The 19,533-nt window shown below is 46.4% G+C and overlaps 1 protein-coding gene across 1 annotated transcript in view; it reads right to left on the reverse strand.

The window, feature by feature from the left end:
• Positions 1-2,807: 2,807 nt before the first annotated feature.
• TNFRSF17 (TNF receptor superfamily member 17) overlaps positions 2,808-19,533 on the reverse strand; it is a 267,339-nt gene continuing 250,613 nt past the window's right edge. The window contains exon 3 of the mRNA XM_077450001.1: positions 2,808-3,412. Within this exon, the coding sequence (XP_077306127.1) occupies positions 3,105-3,412 (308 nt within the window). The 3' untranslated portion in view covers positions 2,808-3,104. The remainder of the gene's footprint in view (positions 3,413-19,533) is intronic.

Genomic DNA, 19,533 nt, shown 5'->3' on the forward strand with positions numbered 1-19,533 from the left:
TACACATCTCTGCCCCTGTTCCACAACCTTCCCTGGAAGAAGACGCCAGCATGTGGCACTGTAAAAAAGAATCGGAAGGGCTTTCCTCAAAGTCTGGTGAACAAGAAGCTGCGGAAAGGAGAAACCGCAAGTCTAAGAAACAAGGAGGTTCTGGCAGTGAAGTGGAGGGACAGAAGGGATGTGTATATGTTGTCTTCTATCCACAACGATACCTTCGTGGAAATCCCCAGAAGGAATGGCCCCGTAAAGAAACCCCAATGCATTTCCGAGTATAATTTGTTCATGGGAGGAGTCGACTTCAACGACCAAATGATGGAACCATATCTGGTCACAAGACGGACATATCATTGGTACAAAAAAGTAACAATTTATTTTTTTCAATTGCCCATTTATAATTCATATGTCATTTACCGCAACGCCACCCAAAACCCCAAACGTTTCTTTGGCTACCAGGAGGAAGTTTTCACAGCCCTTATTTTCCCAAACCGCCCACCAGAAAATATTAGATCAGACGTTGTTAGTCGACTCTCCGAGCGCCACTTTCCGGATAAAATCCCCCCCACACCAACAGGCAAAAGACGCCAAAAAAGATGTAAGGTGTGTACCAAAGCAGGAGTCAGAAGAGACACATCTTATTATTGTGCACAATGTCCTTCCCAACCAGGCCTCTGTATAGGCGACTGTTTTCGGCGTTACCATACTTCAATAAATTTTTAGTGAAGTATGGTAAACATAATCCTCAGTTCCTACCTTCATACACCTTCACACCCCTTATGCCACTGCCTGATCTGGAACTGACCCTGGACTGTTATTCGACCATGCTTCTGCCTAACGATTCTGTACATATCTCTGCCTGATCTGGAACTGACCTTGGACTGTTTGACCACGATATTTGCCTGCCTCTTGGACTGATCTTGTATTCTGCAATTGGACTAGTGGGATTCAACACGGGGTCTCACATATGTGAGGGGCTCCAGTATAGTTTTTCTGGAAGAAGAAAACAATTTTCTTTGTTTTCTTATTCCTAGATTAGGGTCTGGAGACTCGGAGGCTTCAAAGAGATTTGGGAAGGAGAAGCCTCTACCCCTATCCCCATTCTGTCCTGAACGAGGCTCTACTTCTGTCTGCTGCCTGTAGGACTTACTGCCATCATGCCGCACTGACCACACCACAAGGACCTGCCTACTACCAGGACCAATATTTTTGGCACTGCTGACATCTCTGCACTAACCCTGGACTGTAATATGGACAGTATCCCTGCCTGCTGCCTAAAAAACTGTGTTCGCTGTTGCTGACCAAGTCCCTGCCTGCTGCCTGGACCAGTGATATCCTCCTGTGGACAACTGCGCTTCTAAAACCACAGGTAATCTTTTCTTTACCCTTTGCTCAGCATAATGTGTTTGGGGGTGTAATTCTTGGTATGTGCAGGCTATGTGTCCCTGGAACGCCGACGGTGTTTCTTGCATGTTGCGCCTCTGTATGTGGCCAGGCTGTGTAAACGTTTCACACATGTGGTATCGTTATACTCAGAAGGAGTAGTAGAATGTATTTTGGGGTGTTATTTTTGCTATGTAAATGCTATGTGTTGGAAATATCTTATAAACGGACAACTTTGTGTAAAAAAAAAAAAAAAATGCGTTTTCATTTTTTTCCACATTTTCCAAAAACTTCTGGAAAAAAATGAACCATTGAAAAGACTCATTATGCCTCATAGATTATACGTTGGGGTGTTAGCTTTCCAAAATGGGGTCATTTTCTGGACGTTTCCAGTGCTCTGGTGTTCCAGGGCCTTCAAAACTGTAATAGGTGGTTGAGAAATGAACTGTGTAATTTATGCTCCTAGAATGCCTGAAGGTGCTACTTCAAAATTAGGCCTCTGTATGTGGTCAGGCTGTGTAAAAGTCTCACACATGTGGTATCGTTATACTCAGGAGGAGTAGGAGAATGTATTTTGGGGTGTTATTTGTGGTATGCACATTCCATGTGGGAGAAATAAGCTATTACAATGAAAATTTTGTGGGAAAAAAAAAATCGTAATTTTGCAAAGAATTGTGGGAAAAAATGACAACTTAATATAACTAACCATGCCTCTTACTAAATACATTGGAATGTCTACTTTCCAAAAAGGGGTCATTTGGGGGGCATTTGTACTTTCCTGGCTTGTTAGGGTCTCAAGAATGGAGATAGGCCTTAGTACATCAGATGTGATCTTTTTTTGCAAATCTTTATGATTTGCACCATAGCTTGTAGACTCTATAAATTTCCCACAGATCATATAATATGCAAAAATTTGGGTTATTTTTACCAAAGATGTGTAGTAGTATAAATTGTGGCCAAAATTTATGAAGAAAAATGGCTAATTTGCTACATTTTGTCACAGAAACGAAGAAAAATTCATTTTTTTTCAAAATTTTCGGTCTTTTTTCATCTATAGCGCAGAAAATAAAAAACCGAGAGGTGATCAAATACCACCAAAAGAAAGCTCTATTGGTATGAAGAAAAGGACAAAAAAATCATTTGGTTACAGTGTTGCATGACTGAGTAATTGTCATTCAAAATGTGAGAGCACTGAAAGCTGAAAATTGGTCTGGGACTGAGGGGGGTTTAAGTGCCCAGTAAGCAAGTGGTTAATAGGGTTTGCATGTTTGCTAGAACTTTTCGCCTGTTCGCATGTTCTGCTATGAACCGAATCGGGGGTGGGGGGGTTGTTTGGCTCATCCTTAGTAATAAAGTATGTATGTATGTATGTATCTTAACGTATTACAGTAGTCAATATTGCTCAAATGTGTTAAGAAGATATACTGTAGTTGTATAGTTACAGTTTATTAAATTCTCTTAGAGATTTTAAGAATAATTATATTTCTAAGCATGGATTTATAGGCATGGAGTTTTGAAATATGGCCTCTATAATAGCCTAAAGGAGCCATTAAAGAATAACAGCTAAACTCCATACTTTTGGCATTAATTGATGGCTAACAAGGTACAATACATTACTTCTACTGAACATTGCAATATGATTTTTTACAGTTTTAGGTAAAAAAAAAAAAGGTTTATACATTGCTATTCCATATACAGCATGTATTTGGTGGCTGTTTATTGTCACCTCATTTGATTTCTTGTTCCAAAACCATGCACTGTGACATTTCCAGAAAAGTATCTCCTCTCACACCTGGACCTGGGTTAAAACTAGCAGATGTTTTTGTGGTGACAAGAATAGCAGCTCCTTCCTCTACAGCTGGCAGAGGAAACAAATAGTCAGATAAGTCGGTGTCATAGTCATTGCCAACTGCTCGCCCCCCTACGTCTTCATTCTCCACCACCGGTGTTTTCACTTCATTGCAAGTAGGCTCCAAACTGTTCAGTATGTTTTCAGCATTCTTTAGAATAAACTCATTGGCCATTTCAAGTGAATCTGTAAACAGAGTTTAATGGAATTACTTGTGCAACAAATGCTTTAACAACATTGTTATGTTTTAGCAATGTAAATTATAAACTGTACTTTGTAGTTGTGGTAGCAGAAATTAGTCATTAGTGCTGGGATACTTCATGTGTGAATCCTAGCTCACCAACTAATCTTGTATTCTACTCATCAAATTCAATTCTAAAACCAAAACTATGCTTTCTGTAGCTTTACAACCCATTTTTAGGAGAAGGTATCCTCCATCCAACAACAGCAACTACAAAAAAGTTCACTGGAATAGCTTAGCAACTTTATGATGAAAATTATTCCATAGAAATATAAATATTTTACATTCAGCAAGTCCCCCAATGCAGGATCATCCAGGGGGGGGGGGGGGGGGGGAGGGGTTGATGTGGGCTGTGCCCACCAAGATTTCAGTTACAACCGAATTAATACCCTGATGTCCCCATTGTATTGTTAGGAAGGGACACCCACACCTTACATGGGCCCAACCCACAATTTTCCATAGTTATTTAACCAGCACCACCTTCAAAGACCCAACAGACCCCCTGCCACAGCACACGAGTATGACACCTTACGCACTTGTTGCCCCCCAAACCTGAAGGCCCGCTGAATACCCTCTTGTAATCCCAGATGTCATAAATCTAAGCCGATGGCATTCAGATGCACACCATCTCTTCTCAGACATCATCAGGTTTTATCCTACAGCTCTCAATGACATAGTGCAAGGTCCCCATTTCAGACAAAAAAATTGGGATTTTTATATACAGCTTACCTGTAAAATCCTTTTCTTGATCATACATCACGGGACACAGGAGCTTCATTACATAGTGGGTTATATAGGCACCTCTGGTGATTGGACACTGGTTAACCCTAATTAAGGAGAATTCCTCCCCTATATAACCCCTCCCATATGGGAGGAACCTCAGTTTTGTAGCAAAGCAATAAGAAACCACGTAAAACCCAAGAGGGGCGGGAGCCCTGTGTCCCGTGATGTACTCTCAAGAAAAGGATTTTTACAGGTAAGCTGTATATAAAAATCAAATTTTCTTGATCATACATCACGGGACACAGGAGCTTCATTACATAGTGGGATGTCCCAAAGCAATGCACAGATTGAGGGGAGGGAGACAAAGATCATAATCATAGACCGCCATGGACCGGAGGACCTAAACTGCAGCCTGCAGCACACTGCGCCCAAAGGCGATATCCTCTTGCCCTCTGACATCCACTTGATAGAATCTGGTGAATGTGTGGACTGATGACCAAGTTGCAGCCTTACAGATCTGAGCCAGGGAGGCCTGGTGATGCACTGCCCAAGAAGCACTTACAGCCCTCGTTGAGTGCGCTTTCACTTGAAAAGGAGGAATCTTCCCCTTTACACTATAGGCCTGAGAAATAACCTGTCTAATCCACTTTGAGAGAGTGTATTTTGACGCCGCCTGGCCCTTCCTAGGGCCTTCCGGCAAAATAAACAAGCAATCAGTTTTCCTTATCTGAGCAGTTGCTTGAAGATATATACTGATTGCTCTAACATCATCCAAAGTGTACAAAGATTCTTCTTCTGCGGACTGTGGGTCCAGAAAAAAGGATGGTAGGATTACGTCTTGATTGAAATGGAATCCAGAAACCACCTTAGGTAGAAAGGACCTGTTGGGACGCATGACCACCCAGTCCTTATGAATAATTAGATACGGCTCCTTGCTGGAAAGAGCTGCTAGCTCTGATACTCTTCTAGCCATCGATATGGCTACCAAGAAGACCAACTTTTTAGTCAGGAGAACTAATGAAGCCAGATGTAAAGGTTCAAATGGTTGCCCCTGCAAAGCCGAGAGAACCAAATTCAGATCCCATGGGCATACCGGAGGTTTGACTGGCGGTCTTATCCGCATGGCCCCCTGGATGAAAGCCCGCACCAGGGAATGCAATGCAAGTGGCTTCTGAAAAAACACTGACAGGGCCGAAATCTGCACCTTGATAGTGCTTATGGCCAAATTCATTTCTAGGCCTGACTGGAGAAAGGCCAAGATCCTGCTAATGACATACTTTCTAGGATGCCATTTCCTGAGTTCAGACCAGGAAACATATGCCCTCCAGATTTTGTAATAAATGAGCCTGGAGGCCGGCTTTCTGGCATTGACCAGAGTAGAAAGGACTGGCCCCAAAAGGCCACGGTCTCTCAGAATGTGGGTCTCAGCAGCCAAACCGTCAAATTCAGACTGTGTAAACCAGGATGGTAAATTGGACCCTGTGAGAGCAGATCTGGCCGGAGAGGAAGGATCCATGGCCTGCCAACTTCATGATCTCTGCATACCATGGTCGCCTGGGCCAAGCCGGGGCTACCAAAAGGACCGATTTTGTCTCCCTCTTGACTCTTCCCAGGAACCGCAACAGAAGCGGGCTCAGGGGGGAAGGCATAGATCAGATTGTACTGATCCCAGGGAACTGTCAGAGCATCTGACCCCTGAGCAAGTGTATCTCTTGTCCTTGACACAAAATTGTCCAGTTTCCTGTTGAACCTGGATGCAAACAGATCTACGTCTGGAGTACCCCACCTGTGACATATGTTCCAAAACACGTCGGGGTGCAGAGCCCATTCTCCTGGGCACAACTGCTGGCGGCTCAGAAAATCCGCCTGCCAATTTTCCACTCCTGGAATGAAGACTGCAGAAAGACACGGAACATGCTTTTCTGCCCAGACAAGTATGTGATTCACCTCTTTTTGGGCCACCAGACTCCTGGTACCGCCCTGGTGATTGATATAAGCCACTGCTGTGGCATTGTCGGACTGAACCCGAACAGGGAGACCTCGTAGTCTGTAAGACCACTTTATGAGAGCCATATAAACTGCCCGGATCTCCTAGAGATTTATGGGCAATAGCTTCTCGATCGCAGACCATTTCCCCTGCGAGCATGTCTCCTCCAACACTGCTCCCCAGCCTGTCAGGCTGGCATCTGTCGTGATAATCTTCCATGGAAGAGGAAGAAAAGTTTTGCCCCTCAGCAAATTCTTGGTTTGTAACCACCAGATGAGACTCTTGCGTGTCCCTGGGGATAGACGCATAGGAAGATTCAAGGATTGGGGCTTCCTGTTCCAAGCCGCAAGGATGCATCTTTGCAGAGTCCTTGAGTGGAACTGGGCGAATGGGCCTCGAAGGAGGCGACCATTTTCCCTAGCAGTCTCATGCACAATCGAATGGGGAAAGATCTCCTGCCCAGAATTAGGCGCACCAGATCCCCAATGGCCAAGGCCTTGGAAGAAACACCTTGCCCTGAGCGGTGTCGATGATCATACCCAGGTATTCCAACCTGGTGGCAGGCTGTAGGGACGACTTTTCTAGGTTTATAATCCAACCTAGGCGTTCCAGGTGTTCTAGCGTTCTGGTGACGCTGTGGTTCAGGAACGCTACTGTTTTCTCCATGAGAAGCAAATCGTCTAGATAAGCCATGATGGCTATACCCTGAGCTCTTAGGTTTGCCAAGAGAGGGTCCAGAATCTTTGTGAAGACTCGAGGGGCCGTACCAAGCCTGAACGGCAAGGCCACAAATTGAAAATAATGCCGCTCTACCGCGAACCTTAGAAATTTTTGGTGTGCGGGAAAAATTGGCACATGGAAATATGCATCCTTGATGTCTATTCATGCCATAAACTCTCCCCCTTGCAGGGAGGAGACCACAGTGTGGATTGACTGCATTCGGAAGGACCGGATGAGTAAAAAACGGTTCAGATCCTTCAGATCTAGGATAGGTCTGACACTTCCATTTGGCTTCGGAACGGTGAAGAGATTTGAGTAAAACCCTGAACCCTGTTCTTTTGGGTCCACTTCTACTATCACCCCCTGGTATAGTAAGTGATCTAAGGCCAGAAATAGTGTTTTTTGCTTTACTGGATCCCTGGGGATTCTTGAAAACGAGAAGGTGGAATCTCCTGAAACTCTAGCCTGTAGCCCAGAGATACCGAAGAGATCACCCACTTGTCCCGGATCTCTTCCCGCCAGGCTCCTGCAAACTGCAGGAGCCTTCCCCCCACTCTGCCGAGCGGGGGCGCCCCTTCATAAGGAAGCTTTTGGGCTCTGTTTGGCAGGCTTTCGCCCCCAAGTCTTTTTCTGCCCCTGGGCTCGGCCCTGAGCCTTTCCTGTAGAGGAGGGTTGAGAAGGCCATCACCATTGCTTAGAGCTTGATGCTCCGGGAGAGAGAGCACGCCTGAATGAAGGACGCTTGATCCTTTTGACTGGAAGGAGAGTAGATTTACCTCCTGATATTTTTTGGACGAATTTGTCTAATTCTTCTCCAAACAAACATTCCCCTTTAAACGGTAACCCAATCAAATGCTTCTTGCATGACAGCTCAGCTGCCCAATTCTTTAGCCATAGGGCCCTTCGCATGTGTACCAACATGAGGAACAAACGTGATGCTTGTTGGACAGAATCCAAAATCGCATCAATCATGAAACACAGAATATGAGGCATTTCTGCATACTTCTCTACTTCCTCGCTGGGAAGGAGCCCAAGCATCTGCTTAACCTGTTCCTTGAGGAACTGGCACAACCCTACGGCTGCGACTGTAGGTTGCACTACAGCGCTAGTCATGGAAAAGGAGGCTTTTAATAAGGTTTCCAGCTTCTTATCAGTTGGATCTTTAAATACCTGCGCATTATCCAAGGGACAAGTCAGGTTTTTATTCACGCAAGAAACAGCCGCATCAACAGATGGGACCCCCCACTTCTTGGTGAAACTCTCCTCCAGAGGATAATTCATAGAAAACCTTTTAGGAGGAGCAAACAGTTTATCGGGATGTCCCCAATCCTCATACAACAATTCATCCATTAAGGGATGAATTGGGAAGGAATAGGCAGTCTGTGGGGCTTTCCTGACTCCCAGGGAAGAAACAGAGGACGTAACGACTTCAGCAGCAGGCATTCTGAATGTGGTACGCACCAATTCAGTATAATACTGCACCTGTTTTCTGAGCGCCTGGGAGGAGGGGACTCTCTCCTCTTCCTCTGATTCCTCCGACTGCTCATGATCCCTGTCCCAAGACAGGGATCTCTCCTCATTGTCAGAAGTATCATCTGAGAGAGGAATTTCAGCAGAGGGAGGGGATCTACCCCCTTTTCCTGCTATCTTTCAGGGAAGCAGAAATAAAATTCATTATTCTCCCTTCAAAACCCTCCAATGTAGCCCTAAGGGAGTCCTCGGTGACATAAACCGGGGCTGGGACATTAGGAGAGGCTGCAAAACCTGACAGGGGCACTGACTCGTCCTGTGAGGCTGGCTCCAGTCTTGCAGGGGGGGATGGTAACTTACAGGCACTTTTAGAACCCCTGGACCTAGGCGGTGATTTACCAGTGCCTTTTGTTACCTCCCCCTGAGACCCTCTTACGAGGAGACATAGTCCTAAGCTACAAAGCAGAGGTACTAGTACAAAGTGCAATCACTGTTGTGCTTAAAGTCTCACAATAAATATATATGCTTAAACTGCACAACCTGATGCTGAGTAGGTGTCTAAGGTTTGCCTGGATCCAATCCCCACGGATGCTTACTGCCCACAGCTCCTGTGTCTCCACTTACAGCCCCCTGACGCTCTGGGCTTTTTAAATCTGCCGCCTGGCGCCTGCGCAGTACAGCGCCGTGCACACTGGCGTGCATGGCTCACAACCACACTCCCCCCTCCTCCATTAGGCTGGGAACGCGCCCGGTGCGTGTGTACGAGGACCTCGGGATCCAGGGGGGGAAAGGAGAACTCCACCGGAGCTGCGTGGGACCCCCAGACTACGTGGGACCCCTGTGTTACCTTGTTGTGGCAGGGACTGCAGTGGAGATGTGAGACAGCTGGAGAACCAGGCTTCACTGAGCGTGTGTACTGAAAGGCATGTAAGTATGCATCAGGCTGCTCTTACTCCCTCTAGTGGTGGAAACCAGGTAAGACATACAACTACTCAAAATGAAGAAATCCATCATATAATTAACTTCCCTTACCTGTCCTCGCCGCAGGAATTGCTGAAACAGACGAATTCCAGCCTTCACCCATCACGGCGGGCAGTGTTAGCTAACCTTCAGGTTTATCTGGGGATCTTTCTCGGAAGAGCCTCCTACCTGGACCATGTAAAAGACTCTGCCAGAAACTTTTGTGCGCTCAGTATAAACAGTACACCAAGTCTGGTTTTCCCAGAGCCCAGTCTTCCAATAGGAGAGGACTTACAGGCCAAACCTCGTTTCTTCGGCTGATGAGGCCCGGGTACCATACCATCTTGGGAGTCAAATATCGGCCCGAGGTATGGATCCGGTTTGTTGTAGCCCTTAGACCCCCGCAAGGACCTGCACAGAGCTAAAGTTTTACGTGACCAACCACTATAGACACTGGCGAAAAAACGGAGGTGCCTCCCATATGGGAGGGGTTATATAGGGGAGGAATTCTCCTTAACTGGGGTTAACCAGTGTCCAATCACCAGAGGTGCCTATATAACCCACTATGTAATGAAGCTCCTGTGTTCCGTGATGTACGATCAAGAAAAAAACATGCTATCTCCTAGTTCACCTTTATCCTGGTTTTGTTGATCTTTTTAATAGAGTGAGTCATATCCCACTCAGGTCTGGCAACTATATCGGACCACACAACTTAGTCCGACCCAACGGATAGCAAATCTTACAAGTAAGTTACAATAAACGAGGGCGCACATATTACCAAAACTAATTCCCTCCGCCCAAAGCGCTGAACAACCTGGTCATTAAGTCCCTATCGGACTGCTTCCATTTCTGCCCTAATCTGAAAGTAATAAGAAGAATAGTTGTCTACACTCCAACTAGCAGACAACAGGCATTTCCTGAACAATGCCCTAAACTGGAATTGAGACATTCCTGTCCCATCCGCATGCATAAAGAAAACTCCCGGAACATTTGGCCGAAGCCGTTGTTGCCTTATGAGTTTATATGAAATCTCCATTAATAGCTGTAAAATATTGTAATTATGAATATATATAATTTAGATTTGTATCAATGTGGATGAGTTAAATAGCTTCAAAGAAGTCTCTGTTATAGGACTATGGAGGAAGAAAGATGGGTGATAAAAATCGGACAACCTGGGTGAAGGGAGTAACCATTCATTACATGTGTCACTGGGGGGAGCATTCTGATTTGAAGGGGGGACTATGGTGTGATGGGGACCCCAATATGAAGAGGGGACTGTGACCTTAAGGTAGGGACTCTCTGATATGAAGGGGAAATGCTGATGTGATGTGAGATATGTGGTGCCAAGGATAGGGTGACCTCATCATCCAGCACAAATATCGGTATCCTTCAACTCAATAAACAGAGTTCAGACCTGGACTGACTCATGATTTTTGCATTGTTAAATGCTGTGATACTGTGAGTGGAAAAAAAATTAAGAAATGCTGGCCTAATACATGCACTTTTGCAGCCCCTTAGAGATATAGGGAACTAAATATCAAATGTTACTTTCAGGCTATCACTCGCAGTATAGAAGCATACTGAGTGAACAGAAAATACTGGTTCCCTGAATCTCTGTCACAGTCAATAACTCACACACAGCCAGGGGAGAACTGGAGAAAAACAGAAATTGCTAGCTGGAGAGGCTAAAACAAAGGGACAGTATGCCCACTGGCCCTTTTTGTTTTTTTATTGCGAAACAAGATAACAATGTGTAACAAGGTGATCAAATCATGTGCAATTCAAAAATCCTTTTCATTCATGTTTCTCTGGATTGGTGTGATAATAGCTTTATTATGCTTACTACACTAGGAAACATTTACTTTGTAAAGCAATTTTTGTCCCAAATTTATCTTAATAGCTGTGGGTAACATGATTTACACATTCAGTGCTGATTGGATATAGGTGGCTGAGATACTCACACTCTGGATCAAGTTGAGAAGTTTTTTTGTTATTTGACTCGTACGAGGAGACAAGTTGCAACAAAAGGACAGATATTTGCCTATTGGTTCTGACCTCTATGACCCATGCAATAGGGCAACATACATAGAGTTCAGCCTTATGAGTTCCTATCTGACTTGTCTAACAATTGTAGAACTTGCATTTATATACCCTTTTACAAGCTTTATCTAGCTACCTCTCCTAGATATGATTGGTCGCTAAGATCTAAGTCAATGTAACTAACCATAAATCTGACACCTGTTCCACAACCAGATAAACTTAATTAATCCCAGAATTCCTATACATTCAATAAAGTGATTTATAACTGGTTTTATCCAATTAAAAACACTTGTGTAGAGACAGTCTGGCACCCAGCTGTGTTAGATGAAACCTTTCTTATCCTGATAAGACCGATTTACGACTTTGGGAGAATGAACTTTCAATAACCCCACCAAATGTGTTACATGTGTTATTGTTTTTCACTACATAATTATATGTGCATGTATACATACATTAGCTTCAGAAACTTTATTATCTACATACAGTGGGGCAAAAAAATATTTAGTCAGCCACCAATTGTGCAAGTTCTCCCACTTAAAAAGATGAGAGAGGCCTGTAATTGTCATTATAGGTATACCTCAACTATGTCTGATTTTTTTTTAAAGAATTTATTTGCATATTATGGTGGAAAATAACTATTTGGTCAATATCAAAAGTTCATCAATACTTTGTTATATATCCTTTGTTGGCAATGGCAGAGGTCAAAAGTATTCTGTAAGTCTTCACAAGGTTGTCACACACTGTTGCTGGTATGTTAGTCCATTCCTCCATGCAGATCTTCTCTAGAGCAGTGATGTTTTGGGGCTGACGCTGGGCAACACAGACTTTCAAATCCCTCAAAGGTTTTCTATGGGGATGAGATCTGGAGACTGGCTAGGCCACTCCAGGACCTTTAAATGCTTCTTATGAAGCCACTCCTTTGTTGCCCCGGTGGGATATTCTTTCTTCCCAGGAATAGCGCAGCACAATAACTTCAGGTTCACAGAGCTGAACAGTGTACTGTAATCTAGGGGGAGCCCTTGGGTACATTATATGGAAAAATGTATTGTATTTCACTGCTGCATAGTGCTTAATTTTTTCTGCAGGTTTGGTGTGTGCTGAGGTTGGAGTGGGAAGGTGTTCGATATCAGGGCTTTATCATATTGAGCATAAGTCCCACTCTTTGCCTGTCTGCATATACTCCTCAGCTGACCATTGAGTGTTGATTTTTCATACACATTGATCGTTTTTTTTTTTTACTTTATGTTAGAATTACCACTGTGTTTATTGTGTTAAACTAGTTTCTTTCAGTAAACTGTTTATGGGGTTAATCTTACAATTTGTGTGAGACTCTATCTATTACTACAGCTGGTGAAGGACGAGTATCAAGGAGACGGTAAATATTCAGTAAAGTGTGTTATTACTGTGTCTTTCTTTACTTTTGGGTCTTACACTAACATTGCTATGCAGTTGTGCGAGTCATTTTTTGGGGTTGATAGGGAGATTGCAGGCCCAATTAATTATCAGCAGCTCCTTAGGGGGTCAGTGCTACACATGGGGGCTTGTCCAGGATCCTGTTACTCTACAATCAACCCCCCCCCAGAGGATGAACTCCCCTCACTGTTGTTCAGTGGTGCGAAGCAGAAGGCACCCGCTGAAAAGCGAGCGTGGCAATTGAGCTCCCAGGAGAGGCCTGGAAGGAAGAGTAAGTCAGAAAGGTGGAAAAGGCCCTGTCCCCAGATAGAAAAGTGTGGGTTATTGCCGTCAGACCAGACTGTGGGACCTCCCACACTTATGCATTGTTTGAGTGGAGAGTGGGGGTCCCTGAAAACTTCAAATGCACCAGTGTGCAATTACCTGACAAGACCAAGTTTTACCTGACACACCCAGAGTGATCAGGTGAACGTTCTACCAACTCTAGGCAAGCAGAGTCGGCAATATGGGAAGTCAGTTCTTGGTCAACCCAGAACAAAAGTGGGTTAGGCCCGCAGCAGTTAGCCGATCTGAAGCAACACTATCATAGTATACAAAAAAAGAGGTTCCAGGAGACCTCCAGACTGATGGCAGAGAAGACCAAATAGCTAAGTATTAAAAGCAAGGGTTCGGGGGCACATGCGCAGCTCTCTAAGATGGCAGACATGTGACTCTGGAGTTCCGCTCTCGCCCGGTGATCCGCGACCCCAGCACAGCCTCTACAGCCACTAAAAGCTTTGTGGTAAGACCCCACAACTCCCTGACTTCCCCCGGGCATGGGAAAATCGGGGATCAACAAGACCACTACCGAGCCACACAACACTCGTGGCCCTCGTCTACCATGGACAGCTTCCTGACTAGGCCGCCATCCCTGGTCTCAATTTCCCAGGGAAATCCGGAGGACTACGCCAGCACCTTGATGGCGGAAGACGGATCGCAGCAGGCTTCTCTTCTACACCCTGTCATACCCCCTCAATCAGTCCTCACCCCGGAGATGATGGATCTCAAGCTCCAGGCTCTGGCCCAGCAGGTAACCAGAGACATTGCCCAGGAAATGGGGAGAATTTCTAGGGAGCTCAGGGGGGAAATGGATGCCCTTGGTGAATGCACAGCCACTCTAGAAACAAAATTTGATGAGACTTTACACTACGTACAGGCTCTTGAAGAGAATGCCCTCCTCAAAAATTCAGTGTCCCAATTACAACTTCAGCAGGAGGACCTTGAAAATAGGGAACGACGACAGAAACTTAGAATCCACCGAGTCCCTGAAACAGTCGCTGACAACAACATTAGGCCCTACCTCCTGGGCCTTTTCAGCACCCTTGCACCTGAAATTGTGGAAATTGATTGGCACCTGGATCTTGCACACAGGTCTCTGGCCCCTAAACCCCCTGTGGGGGCCAGACCTCACGACATAGTGGTACGTTTCTACTTTTATGAAAGTAAAGAGACCCTAACTAGGGCCACACGCAATAGATCAGGCATCTACTACAAAGGGGATAAGATTCAGCTGTTCAGTGACCTTTCTCCGATTACACTGGCCAAACGTTGCTCTCTAAGGCCCATCATCTCTCATCTCCAGCTGCATAAGGTCCCTTATTACTGAGGCTTTCCCTTCCACCTCAACGTTACCCAGGATGGGGTCCAACACGTTATTCGTGACCTTCAGGAGGGGGATGCATTTATTATACGTCTGGGCCTTCCTCCACTTCCTGCAGAGGTGGCTCAAGCTATCCTTACCACCCTGCGTCCCATATCAGCACTGACCAGGATCTGGACCCCAGTAAGAGGAAGAGGATCGAGGGCTTACTCCACACCTCAGCGCTCTCAACGCTCCAGGTTACCCACTTGATTTGGATTGAATACTCCTGCTCCTAACTTCTACTTCTCCCTCTAGGGATCGCGACAGTTAGTCGAACCCCCCTCGGGGGGACCACTGTGCTCCCCTATTGTTTTTGTTTTCTCTCCTATCTTGACTTCCCATGAAGTCTCCATGCAAAGCTGCACAGTTACAGCTATGCTGTCAACCGTTACTCTTTGAGTTGCTTATTTGCTTCTACACGCCTACTCATCTCCCTTTTCCGAGGATAACACAGTTGTTTACTTTCTACGCCCCCATGGTTTTCCTACATCTGCCGTCCACCAGATATTTCTAAGAAGAGTCTGAACAGTTAACACTATAGGCGGATCATCTTGGCAGATAGTCACGGGTCCTTCACCATGTTGGAGACTGCTATGCTCCCTTACTGTTCCTCGGGCTGAGGACTCATGAGTAGTGCCTGCTACTCAGGCCTATTTTTTAGGTTATTTCTTTTTTTGTTTATTGGGCCACATAGGCCTCTTTGTTTCCAAGCCACTCAATCTTTCGTGGTCCCTTTTTTTGGACGCCCTCAAGACAGGTTTGGTCTTGCTCCTTTTTTTTTCTGCATTATTTTTTATTACTATTGTCATTTTTAATACTATTAGTCTTTTTCTCCATTATGCCATATCAACTATCATCTCACTACCAGTGAACTTTTGGTCAGGCTAGTTTCTGACTAGGGATGAGCCGAACACCCCCCGGTTCGGTTCGCACCAGAACTTTCGAATGGACCCCAAATTCGAACGAACATTAGAACCCCATTGAAGTCTATGGGACTCGAACGTTCGAAATGAAAAGTGCTAATTTTAACGGCTAATATGCAAGATACTGTCCTAAAAAGGGTTTGGGGACCTGGCTCCTGCCCCAGGGGACATGAGTCAATGCAAAAAAAAGTTTTAAAAACGGCCGTTTTGGCGGGAGCACTGATTTTAATGACGATTAAAGTGGGAAAAAAAAGTGAAATATTCCTTTAAATATGGTGCCTGTGGGGTGTCTGTAGTATGCCTGTGAAGTGCCACGTGTTTCCCGTGTTTAGAACAGACCCTGCACAAAATGACATTTAACGGAAATAACACCATTTAAAACTGCTTGCGGTTTTAATGTTATATCTGGTTCCTGCAATATGGTTGAAAATCATTGAGAAAAATGGCATGGGTAGCCCTCCCTGCCCATTACCAGCCCCTTTAGGTCCTGTACACATATTAAGGGAAACCCCGTACCCATATTAAAAAAAGGAAATGCGTGTGGCCCCCAGGCCCTATATACTCAGAACAGCAGTATACAGGCGGTGCAAACAAGACAGGGACTGTGTAGGTTTGTTTGTGTTAAGTTGAATCTGTTTGTCATTTTCAACTGGTACATTTTTAAAGTGTAGCTCCAGTCAAAAAAACTATTTTTAAGCTTTTTGGAAAACATAGGGAAGGGTTATCACCCCTGTATAATTTGTTTTGTTGTCCATCTTTTTTCATCTCACTTGCTGTTGTCTCCTTCCGTTTGCAAGTAGGAGATGTTTGTAAGTTGGATGTTTGAAAGTAGGGGCCTGCCCTATATGCTCTGCAGAAATGGCGGAACAAGGTGTTGGTTTTGCCACAACATTGTAAGCCCTCAAAGTGACTCTTGGTGGGTGCTGGAGCGCCCTGCTGTAGACGATTATATCAAGAATTGTAATTACATGCCATTGTTGAACCGTGGTAGAAAAATTGACCTTTGGTGGTTGTGGTGCTGGTGCCACAACACTAAGTCCTCACAGTTACTCTGGGTGGGCACAGGAACGGGCCCTCCTGTGAAATATTATATCAAGAATTGTAATTACATGTCCCTGTTAAACAGGGGCAGAAAAATTGGGCCTTAGGCACTGCTGCTGGTGCCACCACACTGCAACCTCTGCCATATACTCTAGTTTTATTGCAGGAATTAGCCCTGCTGCAAAGCATTGCATCAAAAATTATACTTAAACGCCCCTGTTAAACAGGGGCAGAAAAATTGGGCTGATGGCATCAACCAGAACCAGAAATGTTCTTCCAACATATCAGCGGAGGAGGAAGAGGATAGACAATCAACATAACAGGACAGTCACTCAGCATCAGCATAGGCAGTCTTGAAGGGATGTGGTATTTCAAAAAAAATTATTCGGTTACATCAGCTTCAGGTGCTTGGTAGCTGTGGGTGATCCAAGACTGATTCATCTTGATGAAGGTCAGTCGATCAACTGATTCGGTGGACAGGCGCACCCTGTGATCGGTAACAAAGCCACCAGCAGCACTGAAGGTGCGTTCCGAAAGAACGCTGGATGCAGGACAGACCAGTAGCTCAATTGCATACTGTGCAAGCTCTGGCCAGTGATCCATCCTCAAGACCCAGTAAGCCAGAGGATTTTCGGTGGGAAAGGTGTCCAAGTCTGACCTTGCCCCTAGGTATTCCTGCACCATGTAAATCAGACGCTGGCGATGGGTGCTGGAACCGATCATACCTTGGGGCTGCGGACTAAAAAATTGTCTGAAAGCATCAGTCAGACGGCCACCTTCTCCACCGCTCCTTCTGACCGATGCCTCAGCAACACGTTGTCCAGGACCAGGAGTTTGTAACCTCCCAGTCTCTGGGAACGCGTTGCACAGACCTTTCTGCAAGGCCTCCCGGAGATGTCTCATCCTCTGCTCCCTCTGCGATGGCAAGATAAGGTCGGCAACCTTACCCTTGTACCGTGGATCAAGGAGAGTGGCCAGCCAGTAATGGTCCCTCTCCTTGATCCGAAGAATACGAGGATCCTTCCGCAGGCTTTGCAGGATCAGGGAGGCCATGCAGCGTAGGTTAGCTGAGGCATTCGGTCCGGAGTCCTCTGGGTCACTAAGGACAACATGATCCGCAGCTACCTCCTCCCAGCCACGTACAAGTCCACGTGTTTCTTGGGACTGTAAATCATCCCTACAGGACTGCTGCTGCTGATGCTGAGTGCCAGCCTCCACCTCCATGCTGACACAATCATCCTCCTCCTCCTCCTCCTCATCCTCTTCCTGTGTGATGGGTGGCACAGCAGGAACACTGTCTGGATAAAGGGGGCCTTGAGAGGCAAGGAAGTCCTCCTCTTCCTGCCTCTGTTCTGCCTCAAGTGCCCTGTCCATTATTCCACACAGCGTATGCTCCAAGAGGTGGACAAGAGGTACAGTGTCACTGATGCATGCACTGTCACTGCTCACCATCCTTGTGGCCTCCTCAAACGGTGACAGGACAGTGCATGCATCCCTGATCATGCCCCACTGGCGTGGTGAGAAAAAACCAAGCTCCCCTGACCCTGTCCTGGTGCCGTAGTCGCACAGGTACTCATTGATGGCCCTCTGCTGCGTGTGCAGCCGCTGCAGCATGGCCAATGTTGAGTTCCATCTGGTGGGCATGTCACATATAAGGCGGTTCTTGGGCAGGTTCAACTCCTTTTGGAGCTCAGCCAGCCGAGCACAGGCATTAAATGATCGGCGGAAATGCACACAGACTTTCCTGGCCTGCTTCAGGACATCCTGTAAGCCGGGGTACCTGCCCAAGAACCGCTGCACCACCAGGTTAAGGACGTGAGCTACACAGGGCACATGGGTCAGTTGTCCCTGTCGGAGGGCGGAGAGGAGGTTGGTGCCATTGTCGCAAACCACCATTCCTGGCTTAAGCTGGCGTGGCGTCAACCACCTCTCGGCCTGCCCCTGCAGAGCTGACAAAACATCCGCCCCAGTGTGGCTCCTGTCCCCCAAACAAACCAGCGCAAGCACGGCATGGCATCGTTTTGCCTGCGTACTTGCGTAGCCCCTGGAACGCCTACGGAGCACCGCTGGTTCTGAGGACAGAGCACTGGAAGAGGCCATGGAGGAAGAAGAAGAGGAGGGGGTGGAGGAAAGAGGTGTGTCACAACCAATAGTAGCATTTTGGAGGCGTGGTGGCGGAACAACCTCCAACACTACTGCACCTTGTCCTGCTTCCTTCCCAGCTGCCAGAAGAGTGACCCAATGGGCCGTGAAAGACAGGTAACGTCCCTGTCCATGCCTGCTGGACCATGAGTCAGCGGTAATATGCACCTTACCGCTGACCACCCTGTCCAGCGAGGCAAGGACATTGCCTTCCACATGCCGGTAGAGAGCCGGAATCGCCTTCCGTGAGAAAAAGTGGCATTTGGGGACCTGCCACTGAGGAACCGCACATTGTACAAACTCACGGAAGGGGGCCGAGTCTACCAACTGAAAAGGCAGCAGTTGAAGTGCTAGCAATTTAGCCAAGCTAGCATTCAACCGCTGGGCATGTGGATGACTGGGAGTGAACTTCTTCCGCCGGTCCAGCAGCTGGGGCAGGGACATTTGCCTGCTATAATCGGACGTGGGTGTACCGCTAGCAGAGTTCCCGGAAGCACTTGGCTGTGACACACCTAATTCTACACCTTCATTCCTCTCAGAGCAGGTTTCAGAGAGGACTGAAGGTCTAGTGGGGTTGGAGATGCCAGCTGATGAGGAGCAAGGAGAGGTCCGCTTTGTTCTTTGGTGTGGGTCTTTGAGGTACGCTTGCCAACGAGCTGCATGGCAGGTCAACATATGTCTGGTCAAGCATGTGGTGCCCAAGCGGCTGATGTTTTGGCCACGTGAGATACGCTTGAGACATATGTTGCAAATAGCAGTGGTGCGATCTGATGCACTCGTCTCAAAAAAGGCCCACACCAAAGAACTTTTAGAATAACGCGCAGAGGCAGCGCTCTGCACAGGCGGTGTGCTGCCCCTAAGCTGGCCCCCGGAGAGCATCCTGCCTCGTTGGACATGTGCCTCCTCCTCCTCCTCCTCCTCCCTCCTTCCAGGCACCCACGTGGAGTCAGTGCCCTCATCATCCCC

The sequence above is a fragment of the Lithobates pipiens genome, unplaced genomic scaffold (assembly GCF_037356315.1).
Source record: "Lithobates pipiens isolate NorthernLeopardFrog02 unplaced genomic scaffold, aLitPip1_a1.2 Scaffold_22, whole genome shotgun sequence".
In the NCBI taxonomy this organism is placed as follows: domain Eukaryota; kingdom Metazoa; phylum Chordata; class Amphibia; order Anura; family Ranidae; genus Lithobates; species Lithobates pipiens.